Source organism: Artibeus jamaicensis, unplaced genomic scaffold (assembly GCF_021234435.1).
Source record: "Artibeus jamaicensis isolate MK-2021 breed Jamaican fruit bat unplaced genomic scaffold, CSHL_Jam_final contig_685, whole genome shotgun sequence".
Taxonomy (NCBI): domain Eukaryota; kingdom Metazoa; phylum Chordata; class Mammalia; order Chiroptera; family Phyllostomidae; genus Artibeus; species Artibeus jamaicensis.
Window position 1 is genome coordinate 25,014,505 of NW_026521924.1, and position 16,386 is coordinate 25,030,890.

Consider the following 16,386-nt stretch of genomic DNA (forward strand, 5'->3'; position numbering starts at 1 on the left):
ACCCTGATGTCTCTTTCTCCCTCTCTTCTCCTCTCTCTAAGAATAAATAAATTAAGATCTTAAAAAAAAAAAAGGAAAGAAGTAGGCCTCGGTTTCCTCTGGAATCGGCTGTGTGTTTGCCCCATCGGCCTCGCCCTGCCTGGGAAGCCGCCGTTGCCGTGTTGGAGGGGTGCACTTTGCTGTGGGGCAACTCAGGAGGCTTCAGGGGCGCTTGGGAAGAGTCACCTCACTCAAGGTTGAGTGAGGGGCCTGGGCTCTGACCAGAAGCCTTGAATGGTCCCAGGCAGGTCTTTCATTTAAAGAGCTTCCCTGTCCTTGCACGGAGTTCTGCGGAGCTTCCTGGCCCTTGGTGAGCTGCAGGGGTGGGTCCAGAGCCGGCTGTGCGAGAGTTAAAGCCTGGTTTGCAGTTTCAGAGACGTGATGTTTTTTTAAAAGCATGTTATGGCTTTCTTTACCTCCAGCCTGGTCTATCCAAGGCGAGTGAGGCTGTGTGTTTAGAAAATGTCTTCCTGTTCTGTACCAGTGAACTAGGGAGACATGTTGGTCTCGTGGAGTTTACAGTCTGGCAGGAAAGAAGCATATAACGTGCACTTACAGTAACATGCGTTAAGAGTCATGAGAGGAAAAACAGAGGGTGCTGTAGGGTGCATACGGGTGGGGGAGCCAGCTTGGCTCAGAGTGAAGTGACGTTTAATCTAACATCTGATGGCTGAGTAGGATTTCAAAGTGTGGTGGCAAGGGGAGCCCGGGACCCACAGGTCTGCCTGCTGTCGGAGCGCCAGGCTGTGCAGAGTCGGGGAGCCGCCTGCCTTCTCTGAGCTTAGGGTTCCTGTCCTTGAACATGGGTGAGCACATGCCATTTTTAGCTGTGGACATCGGCGAGGCTCAGATTGTGTAAAATGTACTGAAGTGAAGATCCGTCTGTCCCATGACTGCCCCCATCTGAAAGCTGTCTTCAGCTGGAGGGAAGCAGGACTTAAGGCAGCCGAAAAAGGTGGGGCGGTTCAGTGTGGTGTCCTGCAAGCCCTACCCACCTTTGAGATGCCTGCTCAGGCCCCCTGCTCCTGCCAGCCCTCCGTGGGCACACCCACAGCAGTCTGAGGGGGACAGAGACCTGGAGCCTCAGAACACCAAACCCTGCAGGCTGGCTGCAGGTGTCCTCCCAGACAAGCAAGCAAACAAAAATTTGAACAGTTTATCACCTTTTTTGGGGTTGATTTCTCCCCCCACCAAAATGATGTAGGTGTATGATTTCAAAATATTGTTTGGCATGTAGGTGTGATTCCTTCTGTGTCCGTACCCCCGGAAGATGGCTGGTTATTTTGGGCGATAGGATGGTGGATGGTTGTCCTCCCTTTGTTCCTGTTCTTCTGTGTTTACTGTTTTGGTAATCAGTTATGATTGTGTTAGAGTATTACCTGGCATATGGTAAACATTCAGTAAAAGTTTTTGTCTTTGTTTATGGATTTTTTATTTTTGTAAATGTCTTATGTGTGAAGTGCTTGTAACTTAGGCATGGGTCTTTAAGAAGCTAAAATTCTAGCAGAGGAACAAGATCTGGCCAGAAGCAAATATGCCTCAAAAGGGAAAAGGAAAAGTTCCTTATGAAAGAAATACACAAATTACCAAGGAAGTTCAGAGGAGGGAGAGAGCCCTTCCGGACCAGGACTGAGGGGCCAGGATGAAGGGCAGCTTGGCAGCAAAGGGGCTGCCTGAGCGCTTCCGGCCGGCTCTGTGCTACGAAGCAGCCCGAGCGTCCTCTGTCCTCTGGGGGGCCGGTGGTGCTGGCCTCCTGCAGGAAAGCCCTCTCGGAGGCATTAGCGTCAGGGACAGAGAAACGCAGACCTGGCCCCAGGCAGTGCTGGCCTGGAGCGTGGACTCTGTCACTTTCCCTGTAACCTCTGCAGATTGGTCAGTCTGCACAGGTCAGTTTCCACGTTCGTAAGGTGAGAGTATCAGTAATACCTCCTGCACCTGATTAGTGTAAGGACGGCATCAAGTGGTGGTATAGAGTGCTCAGCACCAAGCATGGCCCCGGACCCCAGGGTGTACCTACCATGGTTGGCAGACAAAGTGAGTGTCTGGTGTCTCCACGGTCCTCTCTTCCTGGATTCTGTCACCGATGTGCAGTGACCCAGGCCGCAAGGCAAGTGTTGCTGAATGGATGTTGTAGAAGAAAACTGTATCTTTGTCTTCATGAATGGGCTCCTTACTGTTATTTTCGTTCAAGTAGTGGATGAGACAAAAAATCAAAACCGTGAGGGGACGTCAGTAAAGCTGACCTGTGAAGAGCCCGGGCTCCTTTGCTGACAACACTCAGGCTCCTGGAATAAAGGCCCAGGCGAATGCGGCCAGGCCCGCCCCAGGCCCTCCGCAGAGCATGGCTGAGAGCAGCTCCTACAGCCCCACGAGCCTCAGTTCCTTCCCCTCCTGATGTCCTAGAGAAGCACTGGGCCCTTTTCCAGGCTTGCCGACATTCTCAACCTTTTTCATTGCTCGTCACATCATCGTCAGGGCAGCGGATGGTGAAACCGAGTCGAACTTAGACAACGACGTCTTTACTATTAAGATGTTACAGGTTATTTCTGCAAGTGTTTTTCAACTTGCAGTATGTGTCCAGCACTTTTCCACATAAGAACCTTGTGGGATCGATGCCGTGTTAGTTCTTGTTTTATGTTGGGAAACCAAGGCACATGCAGAGAGGTAGGGCAGGGTCATCCCGCCAGGAACAGGGAACGCAGGTCCCTGAGCGGGTGGCTGCTGCGCTGCATGGGCTACGGGCTGGTGTGCCTTTTCTCCTGCCAACTTGTGGGGCAGCCCTCCGATCCGCACCCTCCCTCCTACTACAGGGGGGGCAGAAGTAGGCTTCCAGTCGTTCGTGTGGGAAAGGACACAGTAGTTAATGAGTGAGAGTACAGGAACAGACGCTGCGTCTCCCACACTCACCGCTGGAAACCTGCTCCCCCGCCCCTACGGAGAGCCTGTTGGCTTGGCCCTTTCTGGATGAGCTTCAGAATTTTCTGAGAACTGATTAAAATTCTGGTCAGTTACAAATGATCACAGCCTTATAAACAGCCGTTGCTTTCCCAGTAGAGCTGCAGCCCCAGCTTCCCATCCCAGTAGCCTTAAGACAGATCGGATCCGCCTCCCTGGGGCAGAGAGGTGAAGCCCAGACTTGCATCGGCCACACAGCACTTAGGTAGTGAAACAGGGAGCACCACCTCTTACCTCGTGGCCCCGAATGTTTTCTTTAAGCAGGAGACTGGCCAGCCTCCTCATCCCTGGCCTGGCCGAACCCAGGAAAACTCTCCGTCCCACCCCTGGCCCATTCATTTTAATAAGCTTGGCGCATTTTTCTAAGAGGAGATGACCCCACTCAGGAGCAGGGGCCACCAGGATCGGTGAAATAATCGTTTTTGAGAAGTAGCACTGGCGGGTGGGCTGGCTTAATGAAGACTCATTTTTTTCAGGCCTGGCCCTTTCATCCTGAGCTATATGACCTTGGGCATGTCACTCAACTTCTCTGTTTCATTTTTCTATTCAGGGAAAGGAGATGAGCACTGTAGCCCCTGGGCACCAAATTCTGATAAAATAAGAATCAAATGAGATTGTGTACTTCAGCAGTGAGAGCCAGCATCTGTCAACACTTAGTATGTGCCAGATACTTCCAGTTTCCTTACATGTTATTTCATTCTCACGGTCCTAAAACGCAGGCCCTAGCATCCCATTTGACAGTTAAAAAACAAACAAAAAACCAGCACTACCACCTGAAGTTCAGAGAAGTTGAGTCGCACAGGACTCAGATCCGTGTCTCTGGCTCCCAGACTGATGCTCATACTCACTCTGCATATGAGATCTCTTTCCACTGTACACAGAGTAGAGAGGTCTCTGTGTCTCCCCTTCAAGCACTCTGCAAACGCCAGGGATGATTATTATCTCGTAACCGCCGCTGGTCCCTGTTAGTCCCTAATAAGGACAGCAAAATCCTCTTCCTGCTTTATCTTACTTAGCTGTTTATGCAGCCTCTTTCTCAATGTCCCCCAGGACTTGTTTCTCGAATTCTTTCCGGCTTTCTCCCGAGAAAAAATTCAGCTCCAGAATGAAGGGGGCGGAAGGAGCCAGTCTCAGCCTGACCTCTTCAGCAGTGTCCTGTGGCCCCTCCTGGGTTCTTCCCTCCATCAAGCATGTAATTAAGTAGTTGGCTTCCAGTAAGCTCCTCCATCACTGAGTTGCAGAAGAGGAAGACATCAAAACCATTATTTTATTGATGGGGAAACAGGGCCAGAGAGAGGGCTCACTCTCTCAAGGCCGTTCATTCAGTTAGGTGCATGGCCAAGATGAGACTCCGGTTCCCCCAGACACAGACCAGCAGTCTTTTAGAGCCTTTGCATGTGGGCGTGTGTGTGTGTGTGTGTGTGTGTGTGTGTGTGTGTGATCTGCCCTAAGTGGATGAGGAGCTCGTGTGTGCACTGTGCCCAGCACGCTTCTGGAAAAGTGAAGGAGCTAGAGAAATTAAACAGCTTGGAACATTGAGCAGGAAGAGTTGGGGGCAGGGAAGATCTCCACCCTAACCTAGTATTTTACACACGAAGGAGAGGAACTGAACTGAAACAGGCAGCAGTGACCAAGAGGCGGAGGGATTTATGCCGGGACCCCTGGCCCGGTGAGTGGGTATAGGAAGCCTTTTGTCAGTAGGGCTGCAGCGTTGAAAATTGAAGGAAGGATGTTGGGCAAATGTGACGACGGCTGGGCTAGTGTTACAGCCCCGGGCTCATTGTCCGGAGGAAATGGATCTCCCCTGTGACGGAGAGGTGGAAACTGAGCACGGGAGCTGAGTGGCTGACATCATCAGGCTGAGCATCGAATTACAGCAAATGGGGACTGGCTTGGCCAGACGTGGGAAACGCCCACTAAAACCTCGAAGTGCATTTTATTTAGGAGACTCAGGGAGAGAGGAGAGTACGAGGGAATCCTGCCTGGTCTGCTCATCTGGGCCACCCTCCAAACGGAGGTGTTTCAAATCCTGGTTTCTTAAATCCCACCTTCACTTCTGACTGAGGACTCCTGGACTTCTGAAGAAACTCTTTGCTCTAGTAAGTACAACTTCACTCCCCACCCCCTGGGGAGAAGCAGTGCTCTTTGGAGAGCTTGCTTTTGTTGGTCACAAAGTGTCTATTTTTACATTATGATATATTACTGCTCTGAAAATTATGGCTTTGTCTGAAGCTGCTTGGGGCTAGCCCAAGCCCCAGGTCTCGCAGACGGGCTCTGTTCAGATGCTGTTTTACTCTTTTACCCAAGACCTTTGACAGCGTATCTAGAGCTTTAAAAGCAGCTCCTCATGCCTTTTAAATATCGGTAAAGAAATCCTCCCTTAGAAATAGGTGTTTGTAAAGGCCTTTATGTGTATTTTCCTGATTACAAAGGTGGTACACAAAATTTTAAACATTCTAGAGGTAAATGTCAAAGCGAAAATTCCGTATAGTCTTTCCCTTATCCAGTGGAGACTCACCCTTAGGTACAACAAGGATACTTTGAACCAGAGATACAGACACGATTAGATTTCATGACAGTATCTCGTCACATGCGCCTCAGTGCTGCCGCACCTACGTGGGGGACTCCAGGATGGAGAGAAACTTTAGGAATCTTTAACTCTGGCTTGGTGATCTTTTTATTGCTTCCTTTTAGAAATTTGCTATTTATACCTAGAACATAAGCAGAACACGTAAGCCCTTGGACATTTGGTCTGTCTACTCTGTTTTCGGGATTTTAAACCTGCTCAGCCACTCTGCACCTGTTGGGCCGGAGCGGTGGGCTCTCGGGTCGCTGGAGATACCCAGCTCGCAGCTGCCGTGTGTCACCGCCTTCCCCTGCTTGCAAGTGGAAGTCGTTGAAGAGAACACAAAAAGCAGAGCCGTCCTGTATCAGAAGGACCACCCAGGGGGCTCAGTGACCCTGGGCTGGTGTCTCACACTATCGGGCTCCTGTTTTCTCATTTGTACGGAAGTGAGGGGGCGAATCCAGATGATCACTGTTTCCAACTGCAGCTTGAAACAACCATTACTACTTCTCTCCCTTGGAGGAGAACCCTTAGGGCTTAAGAAGCAAAGTGCCTTTGGTCGTCAGTGTCCCAAAATGCCTAAAACCCGGTGCCTCCAGGAGAGTCACACGAGGACAGGAGACAGGTGCCACTAAGTTACTTCTGAGTTTGTGGTTTTGTCAGGTGTGGTGTTCCTGAAGAAACAGAGTTTCGGTGTGATGACGTGTGTGTGTACGCGTGCACGCATGCTCACACACAGTGGGGGGGGGGAGAAACGTGACTGAGCAACCCCTGAGGGCCGGGCTCCACGGTGTGCTCATGCCTTTCTGTAACAGGAGGGCTTGTCATTGCCCGACCCCACTGCCTGGAGGTGCGTCTCCACCACTCGTTCCCATGTGATCCTCAACTCTTCCGAGTGTTTCCCTGAGCCGTGCTTGTGGAATTGCTGACATAACTTCGGGTCACTGGGTACTAGACCGCACGCACCCTCTCTGTGAGTCTGTCTCAGCCATCGCCGCACCCCTGTGCCTGGGGAAAGCCTGGCACATAGCTACAGAGGAGGCACGGCAGGCTGAAGTCTGATTTAAAGCCCACCATTCTCATGGCTGCCTTGGCAAAAGAGGGAGAGGAGGAGAGGCGGTCCCTTTATTTGCCTCCCTCCCCGCTTCCTGTCACCTGGGCATGGTCTCGGCTGCTTCTGGGAAAGGATGGCCAGAGTGAAAGCCCAAAGAAAAACAGAAGTTGTCATGTCTTGGATTTTGAGTCTCCAAGGTTCTAGGGCTTGGCAGTTTTAGGGATTTTTTTTTTTTTTATCTTTAAGGCCATCAGAGACCCTACCCCCCAGGAAGAGGCAGCATTTAAAACCTCGGCACAAATTAAGATTGGGGTTGCCAGGGGGGCTCCCAGAGCCCCTTGGCGTATCTGGAACTGCAGCCTTCCCCAGCGGCTCAGCCCTTTGAGGTGGGCTGTGGACTGTGGACTGGCTGCCGCGGAACTGCCGTGGGCTCGGGCAGTGGGAAGGCCAGGACCCCCGCCTCCCCCTGGTCCCCGGGATCTCGAGACTTTGGACGATTTAAAAAGTCATTTCTCCTCCTAAGGTGGCGGTGACGAGGTAGCATTCTGCAAGTACCTACCTGACCCTAACCGCCCTTGCCGGTGGCAGGGGGAGTGGAAATGTGGAGGGATGCCCCCTAAATCCAGGCCTTCAGGAAGCGGGGGGGGGGGGGGCTTTGGGTCTCGTTCTGAGCGGCCAGAGTCAGCAGTGTTTTCACTGTGCGCTTCCTCATGATTCCTCCCGCCCCCAGAAAGTTCGCTTGGCTCTTCTGTCTCCCTGAAATGCAGTCACGTACAGGACTGGGCATCTTACACGCAGGCTAGGCAAAAGTAGGTTTACAGTCGCGAGTATGCCAAACACGGTTTATTCTTGTATTATTTAGTAATTGTGTCATTTTCCATATGGACAACTATAAACCTACTCTTGCCTCACCCTGTGTGTCGGTTTCTTTTGATCTTCAAAGCAAAGATGTGAAGCAGAGATTGTCTTCAACTTACACGTAAAAGAGGCATAGAGGGGAGTGACTTGCCAGAGCCTCTCAGCTAACAGGCAGCAGCCGAATTTCCTGGTGAGAACTGGTGCCTGCAAAGCCCTGGAACTTTGCACCGCACTGTGCTGCCTTTTCCCTCACACCCCCGAGTCTCAGTTTCTCCATCCCTCCACCTGAGGGATCGTGAACTGGAGTCAGACATCAGGGTGGTGTGGGGTGCAGCTTTTATTTGGATTTGAATGCCTTTCGGTGAGTGTGCTCTCCCGTTTGTTACTGTCCGTGCCATTCCCTTGCCCAGTCCGGTCTCCGGTCCCCTGCTGTCCCTTGGCCCCGTGTGCCTTTGCCTTTTCCACTGACCCTGGACTGGTCAGTGTCCACAGTTCTGTCTCTTTAGACAATATGTCCTTCCATGAGAAGCCAGCAAGGGTAGCACTCTGCCTTTACCACTTCCTCACTGAGACGTCTGGGATGGATTACCACCCCGCGCAGAGCCTGCTTCTCCTGTCGGTAAAGTGGGGGTCACTGCTGCACGAGTCTCGGGTACCACAAGGGTGGCGTGGCATAGAGCTCGTAATGAACTTAGCACACAGACACTGCTCGGGACCAGTGGCTTTATGGTTTCCAGAGAGACAGCGCTGGCCAGCTCGTGCAGCGCCTGCCCCTCATCTTAGGGCGGCGTTTGTGGGAGGACCGGGAAGTCGTCTTTGGTCTCCACGTTGCTGCAACCCCGGTGATGGGCCCGGAGCTGCCACTTGGGCTCTTCGAACTGAGCTTCAGTGCTGCTTCCTGCCCCCAGTCAGGTGCTGAGGCTAAAAGCAGAAGCGGGTGCTGTTCTCCTGGGGCGGAGGACCCTGGCCCGGCCACTTAAGGAAGAAGCTGGTGGCAGGTGTTACTTTCTGAATGTGACAAGGAGCTGAGCTGCCCAGTTACTTCTGTTGCTTTGACAAGGGGCCAGAAGTGAGTCCTACGTGGAGACAGACATGGAAAATCTAAAGTTCTTGGAAACAAGTCATTAATCATGACTCAAAGCTGAGCTCACCACCTTCTGGAAATCACACACTCATTATGAAAACTTGGAGTGGGCACGGCTCTTTCAAAGAGTGGTTTCTTTGGAAGTTGCAGTCAGCTGCGATAATGAGTGATTCCCAACTGGCGATTAAAATGCATCCGCTGCTACGGAGGAAGCCAGCCTTCCAGAGAGTCTTTCATCTTCCAAGAAATTACCGGTCTTTAACCTGGCTTTTCAAAACTGAATAATGGACCTTCCGGCACGAAAGAAATGAAGTATTTGGTAGCTCAGGCGTACTTACTATGTCCCAGGGACCTAGGTCAGTCATTACATTTAGAACTCTGTAGGCGTGGTCCCTGACATTCACTCACGTGTGCTGAGGGCCAGCTCGTTCTAAGCAGGAGGCCAGGCGAACAGGCTGAAGAGGCAGCCTCTGGTCTTGTGGAGTTCTTCCGGTGTCGGGGAGGATGGGTGGGTGGGTGAGTCGTTAGGGGACGGGGGTCCTGATTTTGAGTTCAGCTGGTTACTCCCAAACTTTCCCTCCTCTCGGAGCTTTGCCAGCATCTGCACTAGGGAGCAATGAGAGCTGCCCCCCGCTGAAGCTTTCACTCCTGGCACCTTCCTCTCCCACACAGCCTCAGACAAAGAGAGGAAGTCCTCACAAAATGTAGGGGCCCCTCGGAGAGGGCGCCAGACCTGCACTCCCCTGTACAGTAAGGAAACAGGGCCGGGTGATTCCGTAATCTGAAATCACCACTGGATCTTCTGTTGGTTTGTTTTTATAGCATTTATTGTGTGGGGATTTTTTTAATTACAAAATTAGAACATGTTCACGGAAGGAAAGCTACAGTTCAGAAAAACAAACTTCAATCACCCACCGATTTCACTTCCCTGATTTTTTAATAAGCCATGGCAAGGCAAAGGACATGAACCTTCTAGGTCTCTGATACAAATTGACAGTTGGGCACCAGAACGTTTCTGCCTGTACCAGTTCCCCTTAGCACACTTTCCCCCCTCGTCCGCTCACCCACGTACACTGGCACTGCGCATCAGGTTTGGTTCTCGTTCAATTTCTCCCTGGGCGGAGTCTCTCTGCGCATCTCAGAGGGGCTCAGGCCCCTGCACAGGAGGCTGCAGCCTTTGTTTGCACCTCCCTGTGTGTGTAAAGGAGTCCATCCACCTTTATGTGTTTGGTGTTTTGCAGGATGCTCTGGGGAAGACCTGGGTAAGTAAGACGCTCAGAGGCTGTTAGTAAAGAAGACTCAGATAATCCTAACACGTGTGATTTTGTGCCCCAAGAGAGGGACAGTGCTGTACTTGAGAAATCGGAGGGACAGTAGCATTCGAGATGAACCTTCAGTTCACTTCAGTAAATTTTCATGTATTTATTCAATATTTATTGAGCATCTAATCTGCCAAGTACGAGGCAAATTGATAGGTAGACAGTATTACAATAAAGCAGGCCAGGTCCTTCCTCACGTGAAGCCCACAGGGTGAGTGAGCGATGGATGAGGAGGAGCGTGCAGCCAGGGCGAGCTGGCTTGAAAAGGTGCTGTTTGAACCCAGGCAAAGAGTCGGTTCTGCCAGGAGCTCAGGCGGGAGGGAGGCGGGAGGAAGAGTCCAGGCTGAGGGAGGTGCACTTGGGAAAGGGCCCAAGGCAGGAAAGCATGGGGGAACGATGGGGAAACTGAGAGGCCAGTGTGGCTGAAGCACAGAGGGGAAGGGAGGAGGGAAATGGGTGAAGGTTGGGGGTGGTGGTTAAGAGGACAGGGCACGGCCCAGCGATGCAGGGGATTGTCCTTCCCTGGTGCAGCAGCTGTGTCCCCCGTGCGTGGGCAAGAGTGCCTTGTCACGTGGCATCGAGTACCACTCCTAGGTTAGAACTTTTCCACAAGGGGCTGGAAGAATTGGCTCCTCCCAAGAGCCTGTTTTTACTCATTGACTTGCCTGCGGTTCCTCTTTCTCTGCAATGCCAGACTTGAGCTTTCTGTTGGACTCGAGGCTTGGAGAACCAAGTTTGTGTTGCAGCTGTTTCCAGCTTGCTGTGTGACCTAAAAAGGTCCTTAACTTTTCTGGGCCTCATTTCATCTGTAAATGGGGATGATAGATACTGACCCCATCCCAGGGCGGTTGTAAAGATAGGAAGTGCTGTAGAAATACGAGGTGTCCTTATTATTTCAGCGAAACGAAACAATAGGAGTTAGAAACAGAGCACCCACCGGGGAAGGACTCGGAAGGTGCCTTCCAGCGCTGACTGGTGTGTCCGGGGTGGCGGTGGGGGGCTGGTTGTCATCCTGCCACCAGAACGGTCATCGGTGCCCTGTTAGGGCACATGCCCGGGTTGTGGGCCAGGTCCCTGGTTGGGCTGGTGTGAGAGGCAGCCGATCCATGTTTCTTTCCCTGTCTTCCTCCCTCCCTCCTCTCTCTAAAACTGAATAAATAAAATCTTTAAAAAAAACAACAACAATGTACCTTCCAGATAACTGAAATGGCAGGTTCAGCATAGGTAGCTCTCCTTCAAAAGCTTGTTATAAATGCGATTCTGTTCTTTTATTCTATCCACCGGGCTAAACCTTTCCGCTCCCTCTTCCTTCCGTCCGAAGTGGTTTCAGCCCTGGCCGGTGTGGCTGTTGGTTGGAGCATCATCCCATAACCAGAAGGTCGGGGGTTTGATTCCTGGTCAGGGCGCATACCTGGGGAGTGGGTTCAGTCCCCGGTTGGGCTCATGTGGGAGACAACCAGTTGATGTTTCTCCCCCCCTCTCAAATCAATAAACATATTTAAAAAAAATAATAATACTGAAATGGCTTGCAAAACAATGCACTTCCCATCTCTAAGTTCCAGGACCCAACTGATACAGGAACCCAAGCATCTGCTTGGAGACCAAGAGGGAGCGGAGGCGCTGCGGTTTCCAGGGCGTCCCTCCCTCCCAGGGGCGGGTTCGGTGGATTCAAGGGAGGAAGGCAGTGCAGGGCACAGAGCCGCTGCCAGCAGTCACCAGCACAAAACCAGCCCGCGCCCCACCTCCACAGGGAAATTTCAAGCCAAACCTTTAGGCTATCTTTTGGATTTTTAAAGGGAGAAACTCTTTTTACTTAACTTTTCCCCTTTTAAAATAAGAGACATAGCCCTGGCCAACTAGCTCAGGTGGCTACGTATTTGTCCCAATATGCCAAGGCTGCAGGTTCGAACCCTGATCAGGGCAAATGCAACAATCAACCAATGAGTGCGTAACTAAGTGGAACAACAAATCAGTCTCCCCCCCCATTCCCCCATCTCTCAAATTGATAAATAAAAATTAAAAAACAAGAGGCGTAACTGCTTAGGAAATAAAGTGCACTTTTTTACTCCATAGAGTTTTTTTTAATAAATCGTTTTGTTTTGACCAAAAGAAAAAGTGACAGTAGCTGCAGTCACTGCCCCATGCAGAGGTAGGTGTGTGGTGTGCAACGTGGTTTTCTGGCGTTCTTTCTCTGCTCTCATGTCTCTCCTTGTTACTGGTTTACTTTTCCCCAAAGCGATACAGTGTCCGTGCTTACTACTGTACTTAGCCGTGTGTAATGGGATCCCACGTGTTCTGTCGTGCTCCCGTCTGTGACGCACGCTCACGGTTCGGGCCCCAGCTTTCAGGGGAAAATCTTTCAATTTTTTAATTCAATTTTTAATTTATTTATATTTAGATACCAGTGATGATATTGCAGGGTATTATTTTGCACATGGATATCATTATTGCTTTCTGGAGTTACACTTTTAATGCATAAGCATAAATAAACATTAAAAACATTTATACAGATACAGAATTAGTATTGCCCATGTATAATGCACATCCTTATTTTTCCCTCAAAAATGTGGGCCAAAAAGTGTGCATTATACACCGCAAAATACAATAATTAAAAATTGGGAGCTTTACGAAGAAAAAGTTACAGTCTCCCTCCCCCCTCGGGTCCCCATTTCTACCCTCTGCGGTGACGGTGTTACCAGTTCGGTGTGTGTCTGCCGCGCCCGCTCCCAGCTCCTGTGCAGGTAGTGCAGGTAGTGCAGGGTCTGTGTGAGTACGTGGCTGTTTTGTCAGAGTGGCGTCATACTTTACTATTTTGCGGTGTATTTTTCCCATAAAAATACATCCCAGGCAGGTGTAACTCTGATTCCCTTTTTCCGTGACCTTCGGGCTGGGGACCCAGAGGCACCACGACATATTCAGCCGTTTCACCTGGACAGGTACTCGGGTCGTTACCTGTTGTGTTTTTTTCTGCCAGAAATATTGTTGCATTCAATATCTTTACATATAAACCCTCTATTGGTGCTTTTATTTTTATAGGTTACATTTTCAAGAATAATATTTCTGCATCGAAGGGTATGTGTACTTAACACTTTAGTAGATAACATCGTCCTACTTTACAAAGAAGTCTTCATTTACACTCTCCCCAAATATATATTAGTATTTCCATTTCCCCAAATCTTTACCAATGTGACTCTTTCCCTTCACCCTCCCTCCCACTCATCAGCCCTCTCCCTTCCCTCCCTTCATCTCCGTTGTTTTATTTTGTGACCAAGCTGAGAGGGTGGGGGCAGTTGTTTACTTTGTATATTCTTACTGGTGAGATTGGACTTGCCTTCTTGTTCATTGGCCATTTCATTAACTCTTCTGTGAGTTTCCTTCACACATTTTTCTTAGTAATTGTTTGCCTTTTCTCTCAAGTTGTGGGAGGTGTGTGTGTGTGTGTGTGTGTGTGTGTGTGTGTGTAAAATCTCAAGGATTCCAGATGCATTGCAACCATTTTTCCTAATCTATTATCTGCTTATTACATTTTTCTACTGCATTTATAAAAAAATTTTTCGAAAAAACTCTCACCTGAGAATATGTTCGGATTTGAGAGAGAAAGGAAGGTGTTGGGGGGGGGGGGGAGAGAAACATCAGGACAATGTTCCAGCCAACTGAGCCACCCGGCCCAGGCAGAAAATTTTTATTTTTTTATTGTAAAATGCCTAGTTTTGATTTTTTTTCTTCATAGTGTCTGATTTCTCACCTTGTTTAAGAATAATTTCTCCAACTCAAGTTATACAAATATTTTCCTAAATGTTCTTCTAATATTTTTATGGCTTTTAATTTGGAACCCTCAATCCCTGTGGAATTCCTATTTATACACAGCAAGAAGTGGTAGTTTATACACAGAAGTGGGTTTGTTCTAGAGGCGCCGGTGCCATTTGTTACACATGCCGTCTTTCCTGCTTTGCACTGAGGTCCCACCTTTGTCATAAAGGAGGTCATTCACGTGTCTATATCTGGACTTGCTGTTGTAGGTCATAGACATTTTTGTCTGTTTTTATGTTTTATATTATAATGTCTTTATAGTTTTTATTTTTTCATAAAATAAACCCCACAGATACTTATTTTTTATAATTTCATTTCCTTTGTTGACTTATTATTCCATATGAACTTTAATCGTATCCATTTTCCCCTTCAAAAATACTATTAGTAGTCTTATTGAAATTTAATTAAAATTATGTAGTAATCTTGGAAGGATTGACATTTTGGGGTAATTAGCCTTTTCTGCCTAGAACATGCTAGCTGGTTTGGAATGTATGCATTCTATTTTTTTTAAGATTTTATTTATTTATTTTTAGAGGAAGGAGAAGGAAGGGAGAAAGGGGGAGAGAAACATCAATGTGTGGTTGACTCTCACTCACCCCCTACTGGGGACCTGGCCTGCAGCCTAGGCATGTGCCCTGAGTGGGAATCGAACCAGTAACCCATGGGTTTGCAGGCCCTCACTCGGTCCACTGAGGCATAACAGCCAGGGCTGCATTCTGTTTTAACATTTTGTTATTTTACCTTTAAAATTTCAATATGCCTCATCAATATTTTGTGTAAAGTAAAACAATATTTCTGTGTTTGTCCTGAATAATCAAGATCCTTAAAAAGCTGTGACTGCGCTTTTTCTCTCTCCTGTCCTCAGTATCCTCGCTGTGAAATACGTAAAGCCGTCGGACTTGTCTTTGTTTCTTCGTCAGCTGCGCTTTACTTAGTCAGTGTTCCTTTAAATTCGCGAGCAGTTACTGATTCCTTTGTTTGCTGTTGATTCTGAAATCTCACTTATTCTGTGTTCCGTTTCCCTTCTATTGGCAAATGTTCTGAGTCTCTGGTGAACTTGCTCGGTCTTTGGACGTGTCTTTTGCCCTCCCTCCTGCTATTTTATAATTTTAGATAGACATCTTGTTTAACAATTATGGAAGTCATTTATGCCTCTTTAAGAGTTTTCAGCCAAAACAGAAAAAGTTAAAGTAAAACGGGGAAGTCTTTCGTTTCTTCCCCCCAATTGTCTCCAGGTCTCAGGGCCAAGTTTGCAGTTCACTGTTGGCCGTTTTCTGTGTAGCTACAGAAAAAGTGTATCTGCGCGGCGCCATGCTGTTTTCTAAGCACAAACATGCTCGTACTTTTATTAAAAAGTGGTAAGTTACACCATCTTATATTACCTTTTAACCGTACAGCACGTACATCTCTCCACGTCAGCACAACGAAATCGCTCCCATTCTCTGCAGTGGCTGGATTCTCTCTCATCATATTGATGCGCCCCGATGTGTCTTTCCTCTCTGCATTGCAGTTCTTTCCTCTGTTTTCTGTCATTACACAGTGTGTTTTACTGAACATCCTTTCACTCACGTGACCCCACCTGTAGTACAATTGGCTGGATGTCTGACTGACCCGGAGGGTGTCCACATTTACGGTGTTCAGACGTCGTTCCCTGGTCTTCCCAAGAGGCTGTTTCTGTTCACCGCGCTGGGGCGTCACTGGCTCTCATTTTCTTTTCTTTTGGTCCCTCAGAACTTGCGCACTGACCAGTGGACAGCGGGAAACCGGAAGAGATGCGAGCAGGAAAAGGAAACTAGACCAGGTGGGTGGTCCCGTCGTTCACACCACCCCACGCGGCACCGTGGGGGTTTGCCTGCACACCTTGATTTCTGCTCGAAGAAAGACAAGATGAGGTTCCGAATGAAGTTAGAGGGGAATTTTGGCCCCATGAAGAAAGGGCAGGGTATCCCTTTTCAGAAGTCGGTATCACACTGCAATTTTACAGCTGTGATTTATTTACAGTTTCTTTTTTTAATGACATTTTATTTTTTAAAATATATTTTATTAATTATGCCATTACAGTTCTATTTCCCTCCTTCATTCCCCTCCACCCTGCACACACCCTCCCCCACCATTCCCCCTCTTTAGTTCATGAACACGCGTCTCAAGTTCTTTAGATTCTATATTTCCCCTACTATTCTTGCCCTCCCCCCTATTTTCTATCTACTGTCTATGCAACTTATTTTCTGTACCTTCTCCCTCCTTCTCCTCCTCCCACTCCCCTGTTGCTAACCCTCTATGTGATCTTCATTTCTATGGTTCTGCTCCTGATCTAGCTGTCCAGTTAGTTTGCTTTTGTTTTAGGTGTGATTGTTAATAACTGTGAGTTTGCTGTCCTTTCACTGTTCATCTTTTTTATCTTCTTTTTCTTAGATAAGTCCCTTTAACATTTCATATAATGAGGGCTTGGTGATGATGAGCTCTTTGAATTTGACCTTATATGAGAAGCACTTTATCTGTCCTTCCATTCTAAATGAAAGCTTTGCTGGATAGATCAATCTTAGATGTAGGTCTTTGGATTTCATGACTTGGAATACTTCTTTCCAGCCCCTTCTTGCCCGTAAGGTGTCTTTTGAGAAATCAGCTGACAGTCTGATGGGAACTCCTTTGTAGGTGACTGTCCCCTTATCTCTTGCTGCTTCTAGGATTCTGTCTTTCATTT

General features: G+C 48.7%; 1 protein-coding gene across 10 annotated transcripts in view; it reads left to right on the forward strand.

The window, feature by feature from the left end:
- The window catches only part of LOC119063285 (cAMP-dependent protein kinase inhibitor gamma), a 125,589-nt gene that overhangs the window by 91,124 nt on the left and 18,079 nt on the right, over positions 1-16,386 (forward strand). For 7 of the 10 annotated variants that reach the window (XM_053671018.1, XM_037164560.2, XM_037164561.2 and 4 more), the window contains one exon: positions 15,417-15,486. In XM_053671018.1, coding sequence (XP_053526993.1) covers positions 15,417-15,486 — 70 coding nt within the window. Of the gene's footprint in view, positions 1-4,934; positions 5,094-9,661; positions 9,819-15,416; positions 15,487-16,386 lie in introns of those variants that run through there. The other 3 variants (XM_037164563.2, XM_037164567.2, XM_053671022.1) reach the window with 3 other exon arrangements.